Source organism: Choloepus didactylus, chromosome 6, assembly GCF_015220235.1.
Source record: "Choloepus didactylus isolate mChoDid1 chromosome 6, mChoDid1.pri, whole genome shotgun sequence".
In the NCBI taxonomy this organism is placed as follows: domain Eukaryota; kingdom Metazoa; phylum Chordata; class Mammalia; order Pilosa; family Megalonychidae; genus Choloepus; species Choloepus didactylus.
This window is the reverse complement of record NC_051312.1, coordinates 70466573-70493780: the sequence shown is the minus strand read 5'-3', so window position 1 is coordinate 70493780 and position 27208 is coordinate 70466573. Positions and strand designations below refer to the sequence as shown.

At 45.5% G+C, this 27208-nt stretch overlaps 1 protein-coding gene across 1 annotated transcript in view; it reads right to left on the bottom strand.

Annotated features, from left to right (window-relative positions):
- The window catches only part of GALNT18 (polypeptide N-acetylgalactosaminyltransferase 18), a 418859-nt gene that overhangs the window by 76096 nt on the left and 315555 nt on the right, over window positions 1–27208 (bottom strand). Inside the window, 2 exon segments of the mRNA XM_037839960.1 lie at window positions 2743–2880; window positions 15879–16064. Of these exon segments, the coding sequence (XP_037695888.1) occupies window positions 2743–2880; window positions 15879–16064 (324 nt within the window).

The window sequence follows — 27208 nt, the reverse complement described above, 5'->3', positions numbered from 1 at the left end:
AATCTGCTACCATTTAAAATACCTTAAGAATTGTATGGGCCTGGGGATATTGGAAGAATGCCAGGAGTATAGCAAGCTCAAAATGTTTAACCTTAGACAGAAAATACATTTACATATCTTATTATTTTACCTCATTTAACATATTAAGAAACTGAGGCCCACAGATGTTAAAACTCTTGCCTGGGAAGTGGCCTGGGCAGGATTTGAACTGGGTCCGTGCCCCTCCATCATGCTGTATTCTCTCAGGGGGAAGTGCTCTCTGCCTATCAACAAGTGATACTAAAACAACTCTCAAAATACAGAAAATGCAAGAACATTATCTTTCTCAGAACTCCTTTCAGGGAAGGCTCTGCGTGTGGTTGTAAGACGTAAGCCCCTTGGGTGTGGGAGGCATGGGGGATGGTTGATGGACCCTCAGGCACCCCAGCTTGGGTAACAGTGGGTTTTTGTCTTGGTGGTACATGCCTATAATCTTAAACTAACTGCAGATTTTTGTTTCACCAAATGGCATATGAAAGTTTGGGGCCAGAATTGAATTGCTTAGAACCAAAAGGGAGAGACCAAGCACCTTTTTCAGTATTTTTGTTTTGTTTTTTTTTCCTTCCCTTTCCTCCTCACAGCACATGGCCTCTGCTCTAAAGCGGCGCTGTCCAGGAGAACCTTCTGTGATGATGGAGATATTCTATATCTACACTGTCCATTATGGTAGCCACTGGCCAGATGTACCTATTGAGCACTTGAAATGTGGCTAGTGAGACAGAGGAACTAAAATTTGTAACTTTATTTTTAATTTTTATTTTTTTCCTATTTAACATGAAACTTCTTTTTATATAGTCATATGATCATTGAGGAAGGTCTGTCATATTTTTTATTGAGGTGAAACTCACATAACATAAAATTAGCCATCATAAAATGAACAATTCAGTGGCATTTAGTACATTCACAATGTTGTTCGACCACAGCCCCTAGCTAGGAGGAGGAACTGAATTTTTTCATTTTATTTAATTTTAATTAATTTAAATAGTCACACATAGTTAGTGGCTACCATTTTTGTTGATGCAACTTGAAATAATTGTGGAGCAGTCTGTTGAAGACTCTGTGTGGCCTGCCTGGGGTGCCCTCCTATTCCAGTATGGTCCTGTTATCAGGTGCCTTTCAGGTTTATAAGAAAAAAAGAAACTGCAACCCCCTGGGCTAGGAGAGTCTTCCACAGGTCCTCAACTATGTTTGGAGTACAACCAAGGGGCCCAGTCTAATCGCCGGGCCCCAGGTGATCCATCTCCAAACACAGATTTAGTTCTGGCCTATACACCGAGGGAAGCAGAAGCAGGGAAAACAGGCTCAGCAAGGAGAAGGAAACACCCCAGAGGTCAAGACAAGATGTAATACAAGAAGCCATCCATGGTCTCCCCTGGGTAGTCTCTTTACCAGGATAGTGGTAGCCAAAACTACCCCAATGTCCTGGGACGCAATCGGGGGAGGAGGTCAAGTGGACTGGGTTGGCCTGGAAGGCTTCAAAAGAGGGTGGGGCCCTCTGGTGGGAAGTGGACACGAGGAGGACATTTCAGAGGGGCCACTGCTCATCCAGGGTTTAATTCCTGCAGTTTGCCCAGAGGGAGGTCCAGGCATGAGGTTGGATAAGCAGGGCCCACAGGGCTTCAGAGAGATGTGAACCCCAGGACTGCAGCTGTTGCCTGCTGCAGCATGGGGTTAGGGTGTGAGCACCCTGCTCCCCTGCCTCTTATAAAGTCAGGAAAGCCTTCTGCTGTGTGCTGAGGGGCAATCTGGGCTCTCGCTCAGAGCTCCTTGAGTATTGGTGTCCTGGTGATGCCGCAGTAGCAGGAACGAGTCATGGGTCAAGGCCCTCTCACTCACAGGACCCCTCTACCCCCATCCCTCAGATCCCTTAAATGAAGCATCTCCTTGTGTTCCTACCCTGAAAAACCTTAAGAAGCTTGGAGTAGTGGTAAGCTTTCCTCTGATTTTCCTCATTCCCCGCTCCCGACCCAGCCACTAGCTGACCCCTGGCATAATGACAGAAGGGCCCCGTGACCTCTGAATGAAGAGGAAAGTCAGGCAGAGGCACTTCTCACTTAAAAGGAGAAGAACCTAACCCCTTTATAAATCTGCACAGAGCACTGCCCTTTGACCCTTGACATGGGAGGTCACTAAGGGAAGATCAGTTTCTGAGGACCTTCACGCCATGGCAGATGCTGTGACTGAGATGCGGGGGGGTCTTCTTCCCCCAGTGCCCTCATCAGCTCCAGCTCTTTAAGAATCAGAGCTCCAGAAAGGCCCCCACGAGGACCTGAGCCTCCTAAGTCCATGGCCGGGCAGTAGGTCACGGGAAGTGGGTAAACCAGGGCTTGGTCTCCTGGCCTCAGGGTACCAGGTTGGACACACTGGACCCATGTCCCTACTCCAGTCCTCCAAGTCTAGAACAGCATGGGTACCAAACTGGACACACATTTGCATTTTGAACACTTGGACACGGGGCACACAGTGAAATGCAAAAGGTTCGTGATTCTGCATGTGGAGGAGAAAAGAGTCGAAGGAATGGAGAGTTTCAGGGTTACGAAGGCAGAGGCTGCCACTGAGCTCCAGAACCCCACCACACAACCAACAGGTTTAATGCAAATCCCCAGGTGGGAGGCTGAGAGGTCTCCATCTCATTTCCCCTCACTCTCTGCAACACTCTCTGGTCTTGCTCTCTCCCTGGGTCAGAACGGAGCAGCTCCTTACCAGCCCGTAGGCAATGATGTCTGTGTACATCCTCATCTCTGGGTACACGCTGACCAGGTACCACCGGAAGGTCTTGCACTGCAGCTGCTTCCTCAGGGCCTTCCTTGCGGTGATGTCCCCGATGTCAATTCCTGAGTCCTGCACAGGGAGGCAAGTGCAGAGATGCAGCCACCACCAGGCACGGCTTCTCCCACCTCCACCTCGTTATGGCCCCTGGCCCCCCAACCTGGATTCCTGGAGACGGTCTTATGAAGGGACGACAGGGAAAGTTAGCTGATGCGTGTCCCTACGGGGACCTCAACTCCATAACCGTCCCCATCTGGACTCTGAAACAGGGTCAGCATTGATGGGGATTGTCAGCGAAGGACCTTGAGCACACAGATGCCAAATCCTTAGATTTTAAATCAACAAAAAAAGCTGTCATCTGGGTATAGGACTAAGAAATGTAAAGAATATGATCTGAGTGCGGTTTTTCCTTCCTTGAAGAGACAGGATGAAAGACTCTGGAGAGACAGAAGGAGAGGTGAAGATGGAATAATACTAATTCTAATACTATTCATAAAAATCATAATAACTAAGACATAAAAAGTATTTACAATGGGCTAGGCTCTGTTCTATATGAGACAAACACACACATATATATTTATTTACTTATATTTACATTTATGTATATTGTCTGTTTAAACCTATGAGGTAGCACTATATAATCTTCATTTTATAGATGAGGAGTTCAGACAAAGAGAGGTTCAGTAATTTCTTTGGTAACTTGCCCAAAATTCTATAGCTAACACATGGTGGATTTGAACCCAATCAACCTGGGCCTAGAGTTTGTGCTTTTACCCTTACAGGGTGCATTTGGAGGCTCTTGCCCATCCCCTTCCTAAGCCCAAGTCTTCTGGGAAGAAGCAGAATCTCTCTTTAAGTCTGTGGGTCTCAGTGTAGAGAGTACGTGTCCCTTATTTTCCAGGTGCGCCAGAGAGGTGGTCCCTGAGCCATCAAAGTGCAAGTCACAAAGTAGAAGTGGTGACATGAATTTGTCCATGAATGAGGGGGGTGGAGAAGTCCCCCATATTTCTTTGGTCCAAGAGCCAAGTGGGACAGGAATGAAAGTTCCCACGTCCTCTACACCAGCTGCTGGACAGGGCACGCAATGTGGCTGAGAAAGAGCTGATGCTGCAGCAGAGGGTAGTGAGGGCTCCATCCAGCCGGGGAGCAAATGGAGATTCAGAAGCATCCTGGAAGATGACAGCAGGAAGGGGGATAGAGCCAGGGACCAGAGGGGGCACATGGTATCTCATAAAGCACCAGCCCAGAGTAGAGACAGATCAATACAGGAAAGTAGGGCTCTCTATGGACACAATGGTCCATGTGCCATCTGCTTGAACCCCTGGTTCTAGCACCAACTCCAGGGATCAAGTTGTTGTTGCTGGGGGTGAGGTGGGGAGGTGGATAATGAATTTGACAGAGTTTAAGTCTGAAATGACTATGAAAAATCCCCAAAATGGGTGCATTTATCTGGACATGATCAGAACACGTTTTTGACATCAGGCAGAATGGGGCTTAAATAAAAACAAAATTTAGATACAGAAAAATAAAGAAATGAACTCCAGTGGCCAAAACGTGAACCTACTACAGCCTGAAGGTATATGATCCAGAAACGGAGCAATCTTGGAGAGGACCTAATCTATGATTTGTCTGCAACCTAGCTCCTACCCAAAGCCCTCCCAGCAACCGCTATTTGAACTGCCTTAAGTTCAGGAAACATGTTTGACTTATCTCTGTGCCCCTAGGCCTGAACCTGAATTATATTGATAAGACTGAATTGAGAAAATATTTATGAAATTGTGAGCACAGCAACTGGCAATAAATGTCATCCCCCAAGGGTTCTGCCAAGTGTTGACCCTTTAAGTGTTCTCTTCACTTTATCCTTATACTGAAAAGCTGTTTTCCTGGACCCATCCCTTGCCCCCTTCCTGCTGTAATTGCCTTTCTATAACTACAGTTTAACAATGTGCCTGAGCTTTTATAGAGAGCCACTCCAAGAACCTGTCTGAGGAAGGCCTCCGTGTTTCCCCAAAATTGCCAGCAAAGATATTGTACATTATATTGTTCTGGGTTCGCATGGGAAAAATGTTTTTTTACACTCAGTATCAGGGCAAAGCTCATCTCTCTCCTTATGATCTAATAAAAGATGACGGATACAGAATCCATCAGGTGTCTGTCTCTATTTTGACTTCTTGGAAGTTCAAGAACCAGACCTTTCTTTAGCTTATATGTCTTGATATCATCTCCCCTTCCCCTTCCTGTTTATTAATTGACATTTGCCTTTCCATGTTAATGGCTCAGCATGGCTGCATTGTGTTTTTACTGTAAAGTGCATCCACTCCTTTTTCAAAACAGGGGGCATAAATTGAGAAATAAGCAAACCCTTGGGGAAGAGAAGGTTACCTTGCCACTTATTTAGAAAATAATAAATGCATCTTCCCCCTTTGCCAAATACCTAGTGTCCACCCAAAATTCATGTATGCCTGGAAAGTCAGAACATGCTCTTATTTAGAAATGGGATCTCTGCAGATGTAATTAGCTATGGCTTCAAGATGAAATCATCCTGGACTTTATAAGAGAAAGGAAAGGGAGATTTGTACACCCAGAGACACGAAGGAGAAGATGATGTTCAGACAGAAACAGATTATAGTGATGCGCCTGTAAGTCAAACCATGCCTGGGCCATCAGAAGCTGGAAGAGGAAAGGAAAGCTCCCCTAGAGCCTTTGCAGGGAGAGTAGACTGCTGATACCTTGGTTTTGGACTTCAGGCTGTGAGAGAAAAAATTTCTGTGGTTTTAAGCCACCCAATTTGTGTTAATTTGCTAAGCAGCCCTAGGAAAAAAAGTCACACAAAAAACTTCCCAGTGCTCCTGTCTGTGTGTACAGAAACACATTTACACCATCAGAATGGCACAGGCTTCCCTGTAGCCAACTTAAAGAGGGGCTATTGGTCAAGCACCCAATGAGGCATCCCTTCCACTCAGCCTGCTGGGCAAGAGGAAGCAAGAGCTGGTCTAGAGCCCGTGAACCCTGTTTAAGAAATTTTGATACTTTGTTGCTGGGTGACATCTTGTTTATTGACAAGCAAACTGATTTTCAATTAAAGTAGGAGGATGCAAGAGCTGGAGGCATCTCTGGCCTTTCAAAAGTTTGGGACCAAACCTGGAAACGGAGCAGGGAGAGGGCAGGTTATGCTCAGTGTGCAGCCAGAGGAGGGCTCAGCAGAGAGGGTAACAAGGGCAGGTGACAGGTGCCCACCAAGGGCATTTTAAATCTGCGGAGAGAATGCATACATCAACCACAACAGTGAACACTTATCTACAGCTTTCTATGGGCCAGGCACTGATCAAAGTCTTTACATATATTAACTTATTTAATTCTCAAGGCAGCCACTGGGCAGAGTCCAAGGGTTCCTGCTCTACCTTTGCAGCTGTGAAGCTGTAGACAGGAGGTTAAGTAAAGATGTAACAGATGTGTCTGTGATTGAGCAAAAGGTGTTGGGGTGCCACCACATCAAGGGCAGCCAGTAAAACTTCTGGTGGAAACATACAGAGCACGCAGCATCCTCCCTCTTTCTTTCTTTCTTTCTTTTCTTTTCTTTTTTTTTTTTTAGCTCGTTTACCAAGTGCCTCTCGTGTGCCAGGCATTAAGCTAAGCACTGAGAACACAAACAAGAAAAGGTCCCAGTCTCTGCCTGGAAAGAGAGTCTGGGAGATGCAGACAAGTAAACAGTCTGCACACACTGTGGTGTGTGGAGGGAAGCAGAGAGTGGAGAGCTAAGGGAGAACAGAGAAGGGGCCCTCAATCAATCCTAGGATGGGGGCAGCTAGAATGGTGGGGAAGGTAGGGGACAAGCCATCAAAAGCTTCCTGGATAGAGGAATCTTATGGCTGAGTTTGGAAAGATAAGCAGGATTAGCTCAGCTAGCTTTACCCAAACGTGGCTGCCCTCAGTCATCACCTGGAGAACTTTTTAGAAATACAAATCCTGGTACCACTATAGACCTAATGATCAGAATCTTTGAGGATGAGACCCCAAGTCAGGATGTGTTACAAGCTCTCTGAGTGATTCTGACACGGTTGGTCTTCAGATTGCTTTTAGGGGTCACTGACAAAGGGAGAGAGGGATTACACACTTTCCCAGCAGCTTCACTCAATAGTCAATAAGCATTAGTGAGCCTTTACTGAGGTCTTAGCACACGTCCTGCCTGTGACTCAAATATGAATACCTCAGTCTGTCCTCAGGGGCCTATGTTCAAGGTACAGCGGTTCACCACCCTGGGTGGACATTCGAATCCCCTGAAGAGCTTTTCAAAAAAAAGATCCCCGGGCCCCTTCCAAACTAATTAAGTCAAAATCTTTGGAGTTGGAGCCCAAGTGATTTTGATATTCAGCCAGATTTGAGAGCCACTGATCTAGTGAGAGAGAGACTTTTAGACAACAGAACATTCTTTTAATGGGGTGGGGGCAGGGGGTGGGGTGGGAGAGTGCTGCTTAGGAGGAGGAACAGTTCCCCAAGCCCAGTCTGACTTCCTAGAGGAGGGGTCACCTGAGCTGAGCCTGAAAGGATAGAGAGGAATTGGTAAGGTGGGGCTTGGAGGCTGGAGAAGAGGGAGAGGGTAGGGAATTCAAGTGGAGGGGAAAGAATGAAACATACAGACATGAGAAACAGCATGTATGGGCAGGGAGTAATGGGCAGTTCAGTGCCACCTAGGTGGGCTCCAAAACAGGGAGCGGAGGGAGGTGAGGCTGGAGAGGCAGGCAGAGGCCAAGGCATGGGGGCCTTAGATGTCCCGTTAAACACTGGACTTTAGCTTGATCTTGTTCACAGTGAGTCATTTAAAGATTTTAAGCTGGACAATGACAGCTGTGAGGCTTTTTGTTTTTTTATTTGTTTGTTTTTCATAACTCTAGGTAGCGTGGAGGATAGATTTGAGAGAGGTAAGACTTGAGCCAAGGAAACTGGTTGGAGGCCATGCAGAGACAAGGCCTGTACTCAGAAGTGAGAGGAAGTAGGAATAGGAAAGAGGCTTAGTGATTGACCGGGAATAGGGATTGAGAGAGAGGAGGATTAAAGGATGGTGCTCAGTTTCAAGCTCCTGTGTTTGGGCATATGGTGGTACATGAACTGAGAGAGAGAATAAGGAACAGAGCAGATTTGGGGTGAAGAAGTGCCTTTGGGAACACCCAGGAGGAGCTGTCCAGCTGGCAGTGTGGAGCTAAATGCAGAAGTTGGGTCTAGAGATGCTAATCAGGAAGTTGTCAACATATAGGTGGTAGATGAAGCCAAGAGTAGACGAGATTACCAGGGAGATGGTGTGGTATATTGTGAGAGCAACGGGCCAAGGATGGGTCCCTGGGAAATACTTAAGCAATCAGTAGAGGAAGAGGAGCCCCGCCAGGAGTTAGGAAAATTCACAGAGGCAATTTGGGTTGTGGAATCACGGAAGCCAAGGAAAAACAGAGTTTTAAGGAAAAGGTGAGGTCCTGTAGGCAGAAGATTTAAAAACACCCAATAAATCAGGCAATTAGGTGGCCCATATTGACTTTCTCAAAAGCAGTGTCAGGAGGCGGGGGCAAGATGGCAGAGTGGTGAGGTGTACGTTTTAGTTACTCCTCCAGGGCAGTAGGTAGAAAGCCAGGAACTGCGTGGAATGGACACCACAGAGCAATTTACTTTGAGCATACTTCACACAACACTCATGAAAACGTGGAACTGCTGAGATCAGCAAAATCTGTAAGTTCTCACGGCCAGGGGACCCGCGCCCCTCCCTGCCAGGCTCAGTCCCATGAGAGGAGGGGCTGTCAGCACTGGGAATGAGGAGAGAGAACTGCAGTGGCGGCTCTTATAGGAAACTCATTCTACTGATCCAAACTCCAATCATAGATAGACTGAGACCAGACACCGGAGAATCTGAGACCAGCCAGCCCAGTGGAGAGGAGATAGGGATAGCAAAAACAGCAAGAAAAACCCAAAAATAAAAGCGGAGCCTTCTTGGAGTTCTGGTGAACATAGAACGGGGAAGGGCAGAGCTCAGGCAGAGTCAGGCTCATATGCAAATCCAGAAGAAAAACCGGTTTCTCTGCCCCCTGGACTGTTCCTTAATGGCCCTAATTGCCTTGTCTCTTAGCATTTCAATAACTCATTAGATCTGCAAGGAGGGCCTTTCCCTTTTTTTTTTTTTAAAAATCTTTTTCTCTATTTCTAAAATAATTACTCTAAGAAGCCCAATACAGAAAGCCTCAAAGACTTGCAATTTGGGCAAGTCAAGAGAAGAGCAGAACTAAGAGAGCTCTGAGACACAAGGCAGTAAGTCCAGTGGCTGAGAAAATTCACTAAACACCACAACTTCCCAAGAAAAGGGGGGTGTCCCCTCACAGCCATCTTCCGAGTGGGCAGGGAATACTCCTGCCAGTCGCTGGCCCCACAGCCCAGAGCTGCCCCAGACAACCCAGTGTGATGGGAAGTGCTTCCAATAAAACACTCACACACCACAAAATCAGGTGTGGGCATTAGCCTTCCCTGAACCCTCAGCTGGTTGTCCCAGAGTTGGGAAGGTGGAGCAGTGTGAATTACCATGCCCCACTGAGCCCTCCTTTCAGCAGAATGGGAGCCTCCCTACACAGCTCTGCAGTGCAGAACCGCCCTGGGGGGACGGCACTCACCTGTGACATAGCACAGTCATCCCTCAACAGAGGACCTAGGGGTGCACGGCCTGGAAGAGGGACCAACTCACAAGTCTCAGGGACCATACACAAATACCAAGAACTTGTGGGTCAGCGGCAGAGACAAACTGTGGCAGGACTGAACTGAAGGATTAGAATATTGCAGCAGCTTTAAAACTCCAGGAACACCAGGGAGATTTGACTGTTAGAGCCGCCCCCCCTCCCTGATCACCCAGACACATGCCCCACATACAGGGTGGGCAACACCAATTACACATGCAAGCTTGGTACACCAATTGGACCCCACAGACTCACACCCCCACTCACCACAAAGACAAAGCAGGGGAGAACTGGCTTGAGGGGAACAGGTGGCTCGTGGACACCACCTGCTGGTTAGTTACAGACAGTGTACTCCATGAAGCTGTAGATCTGACAAATTAGAGATAAGGGTTTTAATTGGTCTACAAATCCTAAAAGAACCCTATCAAGTTAAGCAAATGCCAAGAGGCCAAAAACAACAGAAAATTTTAAAGCATATGAAACAACCAGATGATAGGGATAACCTAAGCCCAAACACCCAAATCAAAAGATCAGAGGAGACACAGTACTTGGAGCAATTAATCAAAGAACTAAAGATGAACAATGAGACCATGGCACAGGATATAAAGGACATGAAGAAGAGCATGGCACAGGATATAAAGGACATGAAGAAGAGCATGGCACAGGATATAAAGGTCATGAAGAAGATCCTAGAAGAGCATAAAGAAGAAATTGCAAGAGTAAATTAAAAAAACAGATGATCTTATGGAAATAAAAGAAACTGTTGACCAAATTAAAAAGATTCTGGATACTCACAGTACAAGACTAGAGGAAGCTGAACAACGAATCAGTGACCTGGAAGATGACAGAATGGAAAATGAAAGAATAAAAGAAAGAATGGGGAAAAAAATAAAAAAAAAATTGAAATGGACCTCAGGGATATGATAGATAATATAAAACGTCCAATATAAGACTCATTGGTGTTCCAGAAAGGGAAGAGAAGAGTTAAGGTCTAGGAAGAGTATTCAAAGAAATTGTAGGGGAAAACTTCCCAAATCTTCTAAACACCATAAATACACAAATCATAAATGCCCAGCAAACTCCAAATAGAATAAATCCAAATAAACCCACTCTGAGACATATTCTGATCACACTGTCAAATATGGAAGAGAAGGAGCAAGTTCTGAGAGCAGTAAGAGAAAAGCAATTCACCACATACAAAGGAAACAGGATAAGACTAAGTAGTGACTACTCAGCAGCCACCATGGAGGCGAGAAGGCAGTGGCATGACATATTTAAAATTCTGAGTGAGAAAAATTTCCAACCAAGAATTCTTTATCCAGCAAAGCTCTCCTTCAAATTGGAGGGAGAGCTTAAATTTTTCACAGACAAACAAATGCTGAGAGAATTTGCTAACAAGAGACCTGCCCTACTGACAGAGAAACAAAGAAAGGAGAGAGAGACATGGAAAAAGGTTCAGTACTAAAGAGATTCAGTATGGGTATGTTAAAGGACATTAATAGAGAGGGGGAAAATATATATGACAAACATAAACCAAAGGATAAGATGGCTGATTCAAGAAATGCCTTCACAGTTATAATGTTGAATGTAAATGGATTAAACTCCCCAATCAAAAGATATAGATTCGCAGAATGGATCAAAAAAAATGAACCATCAATATGTTGCATACAAGAGACTCATCTTAGACACAGGGACACAAAGAAACTGAAAGCGAAAGGATGGAAAAAAATATTTCATGAAAGCTACAGCCAAAAGAAAGCAGGTGTAGCAATATTAATCTCAGATAAAATAGACTTTAAATGCAAGGATGTTATGAGAGACAAAGAAGGCCACTACATACTGTAAAAGGGGCAATTCAACAAGTAGAAATAACAATCATAAATGTTCATGTCCCCAGTCAAGGTGCCACAAAATACATGAGAGAAACACTGGCAAAACTAAAGGATGCAATTTATGTTTCCACAATAATTGTGGGAGATTTCAACACATCACTGTCTCCTATAGATAGACCAGCCAGACAGAAGACCAATAAGGGAATTGAAAACTTAAACAATCTGATAAAAAAATTTGATTTAACAGACATATATAGAACATTAAATCCCAAATCACCAGGATACACATTCTTCTCTAATGCCTATGGAACTTTCTCCAGAATAGATCATATGCTGGGACATAAAACAAGCCTCAATAAATTTAAAAAAATGGAAATTATTCAAATCAGATTCTCTGACCACAATGGAATACAATCAGAAGTCAATAACCATCAGAGACTTAGAAAATTCACAAATACCTGCAGGTTAAATAACACACTCCTGAACAATCAGTGGGTTAAAGAAGAAATAGCACGAGAAATTGCTAAATATATAGAATGAAAATGAGAACACAACATACCAAAACCTATGGGATGCAGCAAAAGCGGTACTGAAGGGGAATTTTATAGCACTAAATGCATATATTCAAAAGGAAGAAAGAGCCAAAATCAAAGAACTAATAGATCAACTGAAGAATCTAGAAAATGAACAGCAAACCAATCCTAAACCAAGCAGAAGAAAAGAAACAACAAGGATTAAAGCAGAAATAAATGTCATAGAGAACACAAAAAAATAGAGAGGATAAATAAAACCAAAAGCTGGTTCTTTGAGAAGATCAACAAGATTGACAAGCCCCTAGCTAGACTGACAAAATCAAAAAGAGAGAAGACCCATATAAACAAAATAATGAATGAGAAAGGTTACATCACTGCGGATCCCGAAGAAATTAAAAAAATTACAAGAGGATACTATGAACTGTATGCCAACAAACTGGATAATGTAGAGGAAATGGATAATTTCCTGGAAACATATGAACAACCTAGACTGACCAGAGAAGAAACAGAAGACCTCAACCAACCAATCACAAGCAAAGAGATCCAATCAGTCATCAAAAAACTTCCCACAGATAAATGCCCAGGGCCCAGTGGCTTCACAGGGGAATTCTACCAAACTTTCCAGAAAGAACTGACACCAATCTTACTTAAACTCTTTCAAAACACTGAAGAAAATGGAACACTACCTAACTCATTTTATGAAGCTAACATCAATCTAATACCAAAACCAGGTAAAGATGCTACAAGAAAGGAAAACTACAGGCCAATTTCCCAAATTTCTTTCAACATTTGAGTGGATAAACAAAATGTGGTATATACACACGATGGAATACTACGTGGCAGTAAGAAAGAACGATGTCATGAAACATACAACAACATGGATGAACCTTGAAGACATAATGCTGAGCGAAATAAGCCTGGCACAGAAAGAGAAATATTATATGCTACCACTAATGTGAACATTGAAAAATGTAAAACAAATGGTTTATAATGTAGAATGTAGGGGAACTAGTGATAGCAATTAAGGAAGGGGGAACAATAATCCAATAAGAACAGATACACTATCGTGGGTAAATTTAACATTCTGGGAATGCCCAGGAATGACTATGGTCTGTTAATTTCTGATGGGTATAGTAGGAACAAGTTCACAGAAATGTTGTTATATTAGGTTACTTTCTTGGAGTAGAGTAGGAACATGTTGGAAGTAAAGTAGTTATCTTAGTTGTCTTTTTCTTACTCGCTTGTTATGGTCTGTTTGAAATGTTTTTTTATTGTATGTTTCTTTAAAATTTTTTTAAATTTTTTTATTTTTTATATAGTTGATTTAAAAAAAAAAAGTTAATTAAAAAAAAAAAAAAAACACAAGGAAAAAAATATGCAGAGCCCCCTTGAGTTGCTGGTGGAGAATGCAGGGGTGTTGGGCTTCCCCACCTCGATGGTTGCTGATGTGCTCACAGACATAGGGGACTCACAGGACTTGCCCTTAGGAAGACCGTTGCTGTAAAGGAGAGGCTAGGCCTCCCTATGGTTGTGCCTAAGAGCCTCCTCCCGAATGCCTCTTTGTTGCTCAGATGTGGCCCTCTCTCTCTAGCTAAGCCAACTTGAAAGGTGAAATCACTGCCCTCCCCCCTACGTGGGATCAGACACCCAGGGGAGTGAATCTCCCTGGCAACGTGGAATGTGACTCCTGGGGAGAAATCTAGACCCGGAATCGTGGGATGGAGAACATCTTCTTGACCAAAAGGGGGATGTGAAATGAAATGAAGTAAGTTTCAGTGGCTGAGAGATTCCAAAAGGAGCCGAGAGGTCACTCTGGTGGGCACTCTTACGCACAATATAGACAACCCTTTTTAGGTTCTAATGAATTGGGGTAGCTGGCGGTAGATACCTGAAAGTATCAAACTACAACTCAAAACCCATGAATCTTAAAGACAATTGTATAAAAATGTAGCTTATGAGGGGTGACAATGTGATTGGGAAAGCCATATGGACCACACTCCCCTTTGTCTAGTTTATGGATGGATGAGTAGAAAAATGGGGGAAGGAAAAAAACAAACAATGGCACCCAGTGTTCTTTTTTACTTTAATTGCTCTTTTTCACTCTAATTATTATTCTTGTTATTTTTGTGTGTGTGCTAAGGAAGGTGTCAGGGATTGATTTAGGTGATGAATGTACAACTATGTAATGGTACTGTGAACAATCGAATGTATGATTTGTTTTATATGACTGCTTGGTATGTAAATATATCTCAATAAAATGAATTAAAAAAAAAAAAAAAAAAAGCAGTGTCACTGGAGTGTTAGGATTTGATTAGAGGAGTGAATGGGTGGTGAAAAAGTGTTGACTGTTCCCAGAAGTTTGAAAAGATGCAGAAGAGGGACTTTGGACATAGAAGGGAAAAGGCGGGGCGGGGGGCGGGGGGCGGTCAAGAGACAGGTCTTTTAGGCAACACACTGACCCCTTTCTTTTCCACCCAAAGCTTTATCCTGGACTTTCCACCTCTCATCTGCCTTTCTTATGCTCACTTCCTCTGCCCACTTGATTCCTGAGGAATCACAGACAGACACCGAGTTTCATCATTTCCCAATTATTTTTACGAGTTCTGCCATTCATTGGATATGCTGTCCATTTCAACATGTTAGCTGCAGAGGGGAGAGGGCTAAAAGATTTGCAGCTTTAAGGTGCAGAGAGAGAAAAGGACTGGAGTATGGATAGGATTCTAGTCCTTTAACAGGTACTGGGGTTACACAATGCTTCACTGGTAAGCTCCTGGGCACTTTTCAAGTGTTTTTAAAATTTTTGCCATATGAGGACGTACCCAGTGGAGCTCAGTATTCTGCAGAGAATGCTGTGATCCAACACCCACAGCTATAGACATATCCAGAAGGCATCACGGTTTCCCTAGAAACACTCCCACAGTCAGAGATGCAATCCCGGGGCCGGTTCATTAGGGTTGGCCGCACACTGGTTGCACTTCTTGTCTCCTCATTCTTCCTCCCAACTGCTGAAACCTCACTGATTGCAGGAGGATGCAACATAAGGCTCCTTTCACCCCACCCTGACAGGGGGTAGCTTTGGCCTGAACGCTCCTGCCCATAGCCAGTACTACCTTCTCAATCACTTAGGCAGAGCAACATTAGCTTGCTGGAGAGTTCAGGCAACGGGGCTTTCACATGGATACTTCAAGTAAAGATCAATCATTTCCCTATTAGGAAGATGGAGCTGAGGCTTTCTGGAGTATTCCCAAGGGGAAGCCAAGGCCCTGGGAGAGAAGGAGGTCATGCAGTCAATAGCTTTGTCTCCCACAGAATGCATCATAAGCAATGAACTCCAGACAGGCAGGCTGATAAGCAGGTTGGAATCCTGTGCCTGGCATCTGTTGGGTTCTTCCAACTCAGCAGTCCAAAGTCGTATGTCACACAGCAAGGCTGAACTCGATGCTTAGAGAGATAGGGAACAGTGGGAGGAAATGAAGAAGTTCTGTGCGGGTTAGAAGCAGTCAAAAAGTAGAGTAATTCCCTTCTCTTACTGAGGGTACTTGTGGGAGTTTATCCCAAAGACATACAGATATACCTTATTGTTCTGGTCAAAGGTCTGATGGAGAAGTTTGAATCCTGTCTATTGGGAGGTTAGAGGTACGTTTTGTGGATTGTGGTGATTACAGATCTATTTGCAATCCAGCACCATCAGATACCTAATGTTAACAGAGAAGCTGAGGAAAAGGAGCATGAAGGAAACTTGGAGCCAACACATCCTGCTTCTCTTTAAAATGAGGAAACAAAGGTCCAGAGAAAAGAATGCCTCCTTCAAGCATGTGACAAGGGCAGGGGTAAGATATGGCTCAGAGCCCCCTAGCTTCTTTTTTCAACATGTAGCATATTTTAAGGTTAAGAGTTCCTTCTAGCATGGCATGAAGACTCCGGTTGACCCATAGCAGGAAGTTTAGTCCCGTGTTTTCCCATCAAACCCCAAGAAACCCATCCCCACAGTGGCTCCCTACCTCTTGGGGTATGTTCCAAGCCATGTAGACATGACTTTTAAATTCATCCATCCAGACTTCAGCCACTCTGAGGGCGTTCCTGCGGACATGAGCGGTGAGGTCCTCAGTGTAGGGCTTGTGAGCTCGCTCAATGTGGGCAATTCTGGAGCACGGCAGGACCTCCACGCTCCCGCCACACTGCCACACCTGCAGAAGACACGGAGTTGCTCGTCAGTGCTCGGACTGACTCTGCACCTTGAACCCAGGTGGACAGGGACCACTCAACATGAGCATGGAGAAATGCAGCTCTCTTCACCTTGTCTCTCTAGACCCGTCTGAAAAGGGAGCAAGCTGAACCTTACTTCTACTTCTATTTGCATCTTGTTTCTTGCTGCTGTGGACTTGCCAGCAAAGGATTAATACACTTCCTCTTTCCACTCCTCCCACTCCTCAACTCTGTTCCCTCTGAGACCTGATGTTTTGTGACTAAAGATCTGGTTCTCCTTGCCCTTGGGGGAGGAGTTAGGGAAACCATTGATGGTGGTCTCTGCAGCAATCCTTGACATGGAGGAGTGAGGCTCCCAGCAGAGATGTCCATCCTGAAGTGGACCACGTGGAGAAGACAAGGATCAGTAATCATCACAGAGAGAGCCAGGTGCCCTTCTCCTACCCCATCTTTCCTGGGCCTGGAGTTCTGACAGAACCCAAGAGAGAGGGCGGGAACTGGGAAGAAGGGAATGCTACTAAACTTCTCATCAGCCTTGGTGAGTAGGAGCTTGAACTGGGTGCAATTTGATTTTGAAAAATAAAGACAAGAGACCTCCTTGTAGTCTGAGCATCAAGGGGTGGTATCTCAGAGCTCTTGCCACAATCATCCCAGCCTCTCTGAACCTTCAATGTTCCTGACGTGCACATGCTTTTGTGCCACTAGGCTTCTGCTCATTCTGTTTGTGATTTTAGAATGTGTGCCCCATTTTTTCCTGCGGAAAAACATCCACCTCTCAAGACTCTGAAAACTGTTGAGTCTTTGCTCAACCCTCAGTGCACAGTCAGCTGTTTGCTCCTTTGGCTCCCACAGCTCTTTGAATCATAACTTACCTGCCAATAGGTCAGTCTCCCCCACTGACTCTGTGTTCCTAGAGGGCAGAACCCATCTCATTCATTTCTCATCTGTAGCACCTAACACAGGCCTTGGTACATCATAGAAACATTGTTAAGTACTTGTTGAATAAATAAGTAAATGAATGGCAGACACTTAATAAATATGAGATGAATCCAAAGTTCCTGGTCAGAACTGTTGAGTGAGACTTATAAGGGAAAGTAATCAAGGTCTCTTGGTGGGCAGTAGTGGTCACTCATCAGGCATTGTCAAGTTGACAACTAAGTGGATATAACAAGTACCTATCAACAATGATAGGTCTGGGGCCAAGATAAGGTAAGCTTTGGATTTAGCTTAATCCCCTCAGCATCAGTTAGGAAGAGAAAACCTCTTCCACCTGTCTATTCACACCAGTGGTCCCTGCAGGCTGTTGGAGTTGGAAGATGATTTATGGATTTCCCTCTTACCTAATCTTGTCTTGTATTTAGTATAGGATCTAGAGTCAATGGAAAGGAACCAGCATTCCCACCAAGTATCTAAGATGTGCCAGGTGCTGGACTGCACATGTTGGGGTGGGGATGAGGGCATCGTAACATGGCAATTATGAGCAAAGGGTCAAGAATTAGACTGCTTGGGTCTGAATTCTGGCTTTGCTTTGTACCACCTTGGGCAAGTCACTTGATCTCTCCATCCTCAGTTTCCTCATCTTAAATGGGGTTCCTAATGGCATCTATCTCATAAGGTTGTTGAGAGGATTAAAAGTTACTACATGTAAAGTGCTTAGAAAAATGCCTGTCACATAATAAGCACTCAGTAAGCTGCAGCAATCATTATGCAAACCGTACAGTGGAATCTTTGGAATAACCCTGTGAGGTAGTTGTTATTCTCTCTCATTTCAAATGAAGACGCTGACACTAAGGGACTTCCCTTGCCCAAGACCACACAGCTGAGATCAAAGACAAAAGGACCTGTCTGACCCCCAAAGAAGCTCTAGGAAGAGCCAGTGCCTCCCGTGTGGTGCCCAGGCTGTGAAAGTAGTAACCACATCCGGAGCTGGCTCTAAGGAACAGGAGAGGCAGGCACAGAAGGCCCCAGGCTGGTTCACTCTGCTCAGACTTTCAATGAAATCCTGAGAATACCGCATGTTATTGACAACACAGAGAGTCAGGTTAATTACTCTTTTTGCAATGGGAATGGAGGCTATTACTTGACATATTTCAACAATGCAACACAGAACATGATTCCTGACAAAGCTCTTTTATGACGAGGCCTGTTTGCAGAGTCAGTTCACCGTTTCACCCTAAAGTGGGTGTATCTGCTGTCATTCTCATCAGAATAGTGGCAGCAGCACCACCCATTTGCTTTTAGACGCCTAGTAAAAGGAGCCATCTAATCTCACGGTCTAGCTCTTGAATCCACTCCCCTTTCCCATCTCTGCAGCCACCGCCCTTGTCCAGACCACTGTCATCTCTTATCTGGATGCTGCAACAGCCTCCAAACAACTGATCTCCCCTCCTGTCTTCCTTCTCCAACTTCTCCAACTTCTCCACACAGTAGCCAGAGTGGTCTTCTCCGTAAATTCTATCATGCCCCTCCTCTGCACAAAGCTCCCTAGCACAGCCCAAGGGTCCCCTGCCCTGGACCCCTGCCACCTCCCCGGCCTCCTGCTTGCTGCTCCCCAACACACTGCAGCAACGACACTGAACTTCTTGCAGTTCCTCCAACATGCCACATTCCCTCTCACCTTTGGACTTTCGCACAGGCAGTTATATACTCCCCCCCCCCCCGCACCCCACCCTGCTTCACCTTCAGGGAGGGATCAGTTTAGCATCATTTCATGGACCCCTTAAACTGGGTTAGTCAGTTGTGCTATGTGGTCCCTGCTTTGTCTGTCCTCATAGCACTATTGTAATTGCTTATTTAATCATCTCCTCCCCTCTCTTAAAAATGCTCTCCAAACACTTCACCACATTCTCCTTTAGACACACATCATAGTTTTCCAGCAGAAGTGGGGCTGCTGGGCAGGGTGGTAGCAACAGATAATGCTCAAAAGCACAGCTTTGGAGCCAGAAGGAGCTTGGTTCAAATTTTAGTTCTGCCTCTTGCTGGCTGTGGTCACCTTTGGCAGGTTAATTCTCTCCCAAGCCTCAATTTCACCCACTATGAAAGAGGGATGGAAGTGCGGATAAGTGTTTAACTCCATGCCTGCCTCAATGAGGATGGTAGTCAAGGCAATGGAAACATCAGGAACACGGAGATTGGGGGGCTTGTTCAATTCTGGCCCCAAGTGTGCCAGCTGAGTGGCGACTTTGGGTTACTTATCCTCTTGTCTATGATACCTCGCAGGGCTGTGGGCTCAGGACAGCCCCTGCTGCACCACCTGGAACACTGGAGGTCCTCAGTCTGTGACTTATTCTTTTATAATAATTGTTACAATCGTGGCTATTTGGCTTCTCCTCTATAGCCACCTTCAGGGAGAAAATAGGCTCCAGAGGACTCACGTCTGGCCTGTGCCCAACAGGCAGGCCACCTTCCTGGGTGCCCGGCCCAGGCTCCCTCCCCAGAGGCTGGGAACACTTGTTTACACGCAGTTCATCTCCACTCTCCTCTCTTCCATGAAAAGGAAACAATCTATGGAGAGGGTGAGAGCATCTGCCTCGGATGCAGCCTTGGGTTCTGGCAGCGTCTGGGCTTTGAAGCAGAAGACACAGATTCAGCGTGTCTGCCTCGCCACTCCTGGACTTGGCCCAAGGACTGAAGTGAACAGAGAAAGCCTGTGGTTTCGGATCACTGGGTGACAAGCCGCTCTACTAACTAATGGCTTAGCCCGAGAGAGAATCTCACAAGTTTTACCACAGCCTGAGGTCAGAGTCCATCTCTGGGATGGTGGATAAAGGACATAAAAGGAAAAAAGCTGGCATTTAGACTGCATAGAGGATGACATCATAAAACTTCCCTGGAGGCTTGGGAGGGGCAGGGGATGAGGAAGTGGGAGAAAGGGAGGTGGGCCTGGGAAGTGTCCAAGTCATAGCTGCCATGCTGTAGCAAGATCCAACCCAGATGGAGGATGAAGACGGGAAAAATTGTGCCAGAGAAGCAGGGCTGCTGGCCTGAGGGTGAAGGTATGGGACAGAAGGATGGCATAGCATTGTGAATTATAGGGGTGGTGATGCATGCTGAGAGGAAGGAGGATGGGGAGGTTGGACCAAAGGGGTGACTGAAAAATGAAAACCAAGGTCAGTAACCAAGAAAGCAGGTGAGGTCAGAAAAACAGGGGCATGCGAAGCAACTACCAGGAGACAGAACTTAATTTTCCCACAGAGTGCAGTAAACCAGGCTCATAATAACAAGAGAGGGCATGTGCTATGTCTTAAAGACAATGGGGACCCCTGAGAGCATGCCAGCTCAGGGCTGGGCAAACCCAAGTGCACCTGGATGGGCAACGTGTTTCTTGACCACAAGTTCTTTCCTGTCTCCATGCCTTTGCATCTGCTATTCCCTCTTCCTGGAATAATCCCCCACCCCACCCCGCAGCTGCCTTGGCACTTGGCTAAATATTATCTTTCCTCTCTCACCCAATCTAAATTAGATCCTCTCTGGAAACTTTGTGTCTGGTCCTTTTCCTTAGTAACACTTATTCATGATGAATTTATTTATGTATTTAGTCTTTAAACGTCTGTCGTTCCCCACCCCCGCCCCCACTCACCCACCCACCCACCACAAGACTGTAAGCTCCATGAAGGAAAGGATCATGTCCCGGTGTCTGTATCAGCACTCGGTACTTAGTATATGCTCAATATATATTATTTGAATGAGTGAATCCAGTAATCCAAGAGACCTGGGTCTTCACCAACTATAGAGAGATGGCTTTAACTACCTCAGCTGGAGGTCCTAATAAAGGCCATAAGCATAAAATGTGGCCACATTTTACTGAACACAATGGCTTACTTCAAACCCAAGCAGTGTTTTTCTTTCTTTTCTTTTTTTTTTTTTTTTTCAGCCAAGCTCTGACATTTAAGTGCATACCGCTGCAACCACAGAGAATCACTTTGGTAGCAGAGCCAAAATTAATGTCATAAAACCGGGGAAGTCATCAGCTGAGCATGGGAGATAGCCAGTGGCTTCATCTGGTGGAACTGCAAAGGGCACCTCATTGCAAAGAAAGACACCAATCTTGGAAATGCTCAAATACATCAATCAGCAGAGAGGCTGCTGGGCCCACCGCCCCCAGATGTGACCAAGAACCTAAAGCAGATTGCAAACCAACAGTTACCCTGGGCGGAGCAAAGTCCCACTCATCACCGGCCTTTGGAGAAGGCTTGAAGCACCCAGCTGGGAACTACAAGAAAGCATATTATGTCTTGGGGGCTGGGGGACAGACCTCGAATCCTGGCTCTGCCACATGTTAGCTTTTGACTTGGACATGTCTTTGGACCTTAGTTGCCTTTTTACTGGGGATAAAGACTCCCTGAAAGGTGCAAAAGAGATGCTTCAAAGACAGTCACATGGTGGATTCTCAGGAAGGGTCAGGTCCCTTTCCCTTCCCAGGACTGGAACTCTGTGGTGCAGGTCATGCCAGAAGACCTGAGTTCTTACCCTGTGTTTGCCACTAAATAATAAACAAGTTATCCCTTGACCCTTTCCACCAGCTTCAGTTTCCCCCAGCTACCAAACAGAAGAGTTGGAATCGATGGTGTCTTACTTTTCACAATGTGTGATTCTAAGTTTCTTGCCAGTACCTCAAATGAGTTCTAGTATTTGAAGACACAAACTGGCAGAGACATGCAAATTGGGTGAAAATAGGGGAATGCTGCAGGCAAAGCAACAGGTTACAGTTTGACCATCTCTCCTACGCAAAGATTTATGATTGCTTTGTAGTCTATTGCAGGAATAGCAAATCAATTTACACTCCTGTGTTAAATCCATCCATTTGTTAATATTCCCCCTGAAGTACTGTGTTGAGAAGGATTCTGAGGCCCTCTCTGGCTCAGTGGAAAAGCATGTCACAGTTTATTAGTTATGTTTTCCATGAGTAAAAGATGGGGGAGTGGTGGCACTTGAGCTTTGTATTTCATAGTCACAGTCCATTGGATAAAATCCCAAACACTTTCCAATTTTTATCTCCTTACTACTTCTAATGTGTGCTTTGCTTTTGGCAAACTGTTCCCACTGTTCCCTTAGCTCAGAAAGCCTCCTTCCTGCTCTCCATCCATCCAAAGCCAGCCTGGCCCTGTGTTCCTCCAAACTCCTGAAACACATGATTTGTACCACTCATGTGGTCCTTATTTCTTGGCTCGTATTGTTGATTATTTTTCTGTGTGTAATCTATCTTGCCCAAGTTGGCTGCAAAATGCTGAGACAAGGGTGGAAAGCCAAAACCAGGGACAGGCTGGGGGGAAGGGGATAGAGTGGGAGGAGGCTGAGGCTGAGGCTTGGGGAGAGCTGGCAGAGGACCAGAAACTCTTTTGCAGAGTGGCTGGGGAGACAGAGATGCAGGCAAACAGAGAAACGGAACAGGGCCGGGCACGGCATACACTCCTGGGGCCTCCTTCAATTCTGGGCCCTTAGCACCTCATCACCTCACCCTAGTCCTGGCCCTGCATGAGAATAAGAAGGGAAGAGAGGTGAAATCTGGGCAAGAAAAACACAAAAGCCAGACACATCAGCAAGTCAGGGTCAGGAGTGTGACGTAGAGGAGCTGGGGCTGGGACATATGGAGTCAGCCTCTCTCCAAAATGCTTCTCACTCTCATACTTACCACCTTTAGTCTCCAGATAAAGATCAAACTCCTTAACATGACTTGCAAGACCTCTGAGATCTGGTCCCTCCTATTGGCTGCAGCCTCATCTCTCACCTTCTAATGTCCAGTATCACCAACTACTCATTTTAGTTCCCAGGGCAGACTATGTTCTTAGATCTCTGTGCACCACCCCCCCATCCAAACCCCCCATACTAGTCCCTGTACTGGGATACCCTGTCTCCTCAACTCCACATAAATTTATTTGTCTGCTTAATTGTTACTGACCTTACCTGGCTGCCTGAAATTTGATTAAATGCCTCTGCCATGCATTCTCATGTCACCTGTCCTTCCTTTTGCACAGGACTTAGGTTAACTGCATGTGCATGTAAAATGCACATGCACAGTCCAAAAACAAATAATACAAGGAACAACAGTCTACCTACCACCCAGCTTAAGAGAGAGTCAACTGCCAATAGCTTAGATGCCTCCATGTGTTCCTCTTTACCCCCCAAGGTAACCCATTATCCTGAATTTTGTTAACAATGCCCTTGCCATCAACCTAAACTACATATTGTTTAGCTTTACCCGTCTTTGAACATTATATAAATGGAAGCATATTGTATGCATTCTGTGACTTGCTTCTTTTGTTCAGGGTTATGTATCTGAGATTCATCCATGTGGATGCATGTAGCTGTCCTTCATTTATTTTCATCAGCATGGTGTGCTCGGTTGTATAAACACACAGAAGTTTGTTTATACTTTCTCCTGTTGGTCCACGGTCTGCTGGATCCAGTATTGTGAACAGTGCTGCTGGGAACGTTCTCATATGTGTCTCCTGGTGGCCATGAGCAGGCGAGTCTGGGTGAATTGACACCACAGTGGAATTTCTGGGGCATTCGTTATGCACACATCCAACTTCACTAGGGAAAGCGAAACTCTTCCAAAGTGTGTATACCAGGCTACATTTCCACCAGCACAGATGAAAACTCAGGTTGTGTCACATCCTCGCCAACAGTTAGCATCGTCCAACTTGTTAATTTTTGCCAACCTGATGGGTATGAAATTCTATCTGATTATAGTTGCAATTTACAATTCCTTATTACTTGTGAGATGGAGTTTTTTTCATATTTATCGGCCTGTAATGTCAGACTATGAGAGAAGGGACCATGGCTATCTTGCTCTCATCAAGGACCCTCTAGTATCTAGAACTGGGCCACGTCACATAATAGGTGCTCAATAAATATGCCAAGAATGAAGGATCCAGATTTGGGCTTTAGTTTTGAATTAGCCCTGACGTAGTTTATTTGTGGCTCTCCTAGGTATCCAAGGGTAGATATTTAGCTATTTTAAAGTGCAAGGTCTGACAATGTTTATTCTTCCATCAGACCCCACAGAAAAACACTTCTTAGGGACACAGATTCCTAAGCCCTCTTCGTGCAATAAACACTTCCAAAGAGTCCTCTGGACAGAACTGCTGCCTGGAAAAAATGATGCTTTTTCTTGGAAGGTGTCCCTGAAGGGGTGTGAACATTTGGGTCAGCCCCAGGAAACACTTGAAGCAGCTTCCCCATTTGAAAGGGATTCTTCATAACTATCAGAAGGCAGCAGGGGATACACTGGGCAGAGCTCCAAGGACAGACGAGCTGGGCTGGAATGTCTAGAAGCTTTCCATGAAGAAAAAGTTAAAAGGCTGTTTTGCAGGGATTTAGGATTTGCTGAAATAGCTGCTCACCTGCAGGAAACCCAGAGGCACGGCAGCAGCGGCGCCAAGCTCAGCTAACTGGGCCATCACGTACAGGGCACTTGGCTTTTCCTTGGACTCCAATGCTCTGACAATAAAGACTGGGGCCGTGGGAGTTCAGGGAAGGATATTTCCATGAGGATTCCCTTACAAATGTGTGGTTCTGACAGAGGAGAGCTTATTCAGGGTTACTTCGAATCTCTTATCAGCCAACAGGTATGATTAATATTGTCCAAACTCAAGGCTGAACTTGAGACAAGTTGGAAAAAGAAAGAAGCCAAGCCTGGATATAACTGGGGTTGGGGAAACTGGGCCAGGAATAGGGTGGGTCCCCAAGGATGTGGCAGAGAGCCCCACTGCTCACTAATTTCTTTCTGCTTCTCTACATTTCCCAGCCTCCCTTGCAGTTAGGAGGGGCCATGTGAGCAGCTTGAGCCAAGAAAATGGGAGGAAATGACAGCTGTCACTTCCTGCCCAACAGGGGTAAATATCCAGTGTGCTTTCACCCTGCACACTTCCCCTATCTGCTGGATGTTTAAGCCAGGGTGATCCTGCAACTAAAAGATGGTAAACCCACAAGGGAAGCAGCCTGAGTCTCTAAGTCACCACTTGGAGAGCAGCCGCCCAGGACAGCCTCCTGCCTTTCAGTGGACTGTGATGTGAACAGAAAATAAACTTTTCCTGTTGTTAAGCCTCTAAGGTCTGGGGGTGCTGCTGCAGCCTGCAATAATTACCTTGGCTTATACAGCCTGCCAGTGTATAAAGAAGCAGGGTGACCAGAGAGACTTGGTCTCAGCAGGCCCTGATTACCAGGGGTGGGACTTTATAAAAGAAGTTTCCAGGCATGGGGAGAGACTGGTTGTCAGGAAGGTGGCAGCTTCCCAATTCCAGGTGATGAGTCCATTCAGAGCAAGACCCAGCAGAGGCTGAGGATAGAGAGCACAGATCTCGTACCAAGGGGGGCAGGGGTGGGAGGGAGCTGTGAGGGGCAGGGATAGGCAGGATGTTAGGGTTCCTGCAAAACAGGCTGGAGTGAGAGTCTGGTGTAAGCTCAAAACCAGAGTAGAGGGCAGAAAAACAAGGGTGAGGCCAGCTGGGGTGGAAGAGGAAAAGGCCCTGGCATGGTGATAGAATGCTGCCCAGGGTTGCCCTAGAAGCCACGGATAGCAGCCCTGCGGCAGTGCCACTACTCCCAGATACACCAGCTGGTGGGGCCAGGGCTGGAGCCACATCTTCAGCCACGGTCAAGTGACCCAGAATCTAGATGGGGCTGACCTTCAGAGATTCCTCCAAGTCTAGGCATTTCTACAGAACCCAAACTCTATAGAAGTCCCAAGCTCAGAGACAGTAGTATTAGCAAATTCCCAAATGAGGACCCCACTGACACAAGTGCTGTCTGCTCTAATCACTTCTTTGCTTTGAATTAAGATCCCCGGCCCCTATCACTGTCACCGGTGCTGCCAGAGAATGATAATGAGCTTGAGTGTCACAGGGACCCAGGGAGCAATTATTCTAAAATTTAAACAAAACTCTTCCCATCTCTAATATGAGAGTCATTTTTATCAGATAACTGAGCCCATCTATTTACTCAGAGTGTTTGGAGCCCTCTCTGTTGGGTTAAGTCCCCTTCAATTGCTGTGAGGTGCCGTCTCCTTACAGTCATATTCACAAAACTTGCTCTTCAGACTTGCTTTTCAAGCTGCTATTCAAAGCTGATACCCTGAACTATGTTTAATTTATACTTTGCTATATGAAGATGAACCACTTATTCATTTAAAGTGTTTCCTTTTTTATGTCTTTAATCAGTGGCTGTTTCTTTCCTGTCTCTGAAGCTTAATCTAATCAGAAACAAATCCCACATATACAAATGGATCGTTAGCATGTCCCAATCAAATTCAAGCTGGCTGTTCATACCAGATGTCCCCGAAAGGGTGACACCGACCCAACAGCCCAAAGAGTGTCCAAAGAGCATTGCCCATGATGAGTCAGGAGGGTCCTTTCTGGAATCCAGGCCAATGGTGAATCACTGATGGAAAGGATCCAACTTTGCAACTCCCCAGCAGGGTGTGGGGTCTCAGTGAGGTGGGAGGTAGTTTGGCAGACCCCAGGGGCACCCATCAGAGGAACCTATGAGTCTGGCCCTAGTAGCACTGCACCCAACCCCCACTCAGCTCAGTGGGACCCTCCAGGTTATCACTCAGATGATAGAAATTAAGCTGAGATGCTGAACATTCTCTCCCTCAGAAATAAAATTTGTTCTCAAGAGCCTTCCTCTTACTCTATTGAAATTTAGATTAAGGAAGCTGGTGTGCTGGGTCTTCTCTTAAAGAGATTTGCCCTTTTCGTACACATCAAAATGAATTGTCATCTTGGGTATCAGCAGTGGCATCATATCTGAAAAGCACCTACAGCAAACTTGCGTTAAAAATGGGATTTACAAAAGTGATCGGTGTTGTCGTATATTAGAGCTGAAGGGGACCTGCCTGATTTGCTCCCATCATTTCACAGGTGAGCCAACTGAGGTTCAAGTTCACAGGTTGATTTAGAAGCCGAGGAGGGGATTGTTTCCTAGAACCCTGCCTCTTAGGAGACAAGAGAGCACTGTGTTAAGAGCACAGACTCTAGAGTCAAATCCCAGATTTCCCGTTTGTTGGATTGGTGATTTTAGGCAATTCATTTCAACTTTGAATAGTCTGTTTTCTTGTTTGTGAATTAGAGGTAAAAAAAAAAAATAGTTGTTGTGAGGATTAAATAAGATAATGCATTAGAGG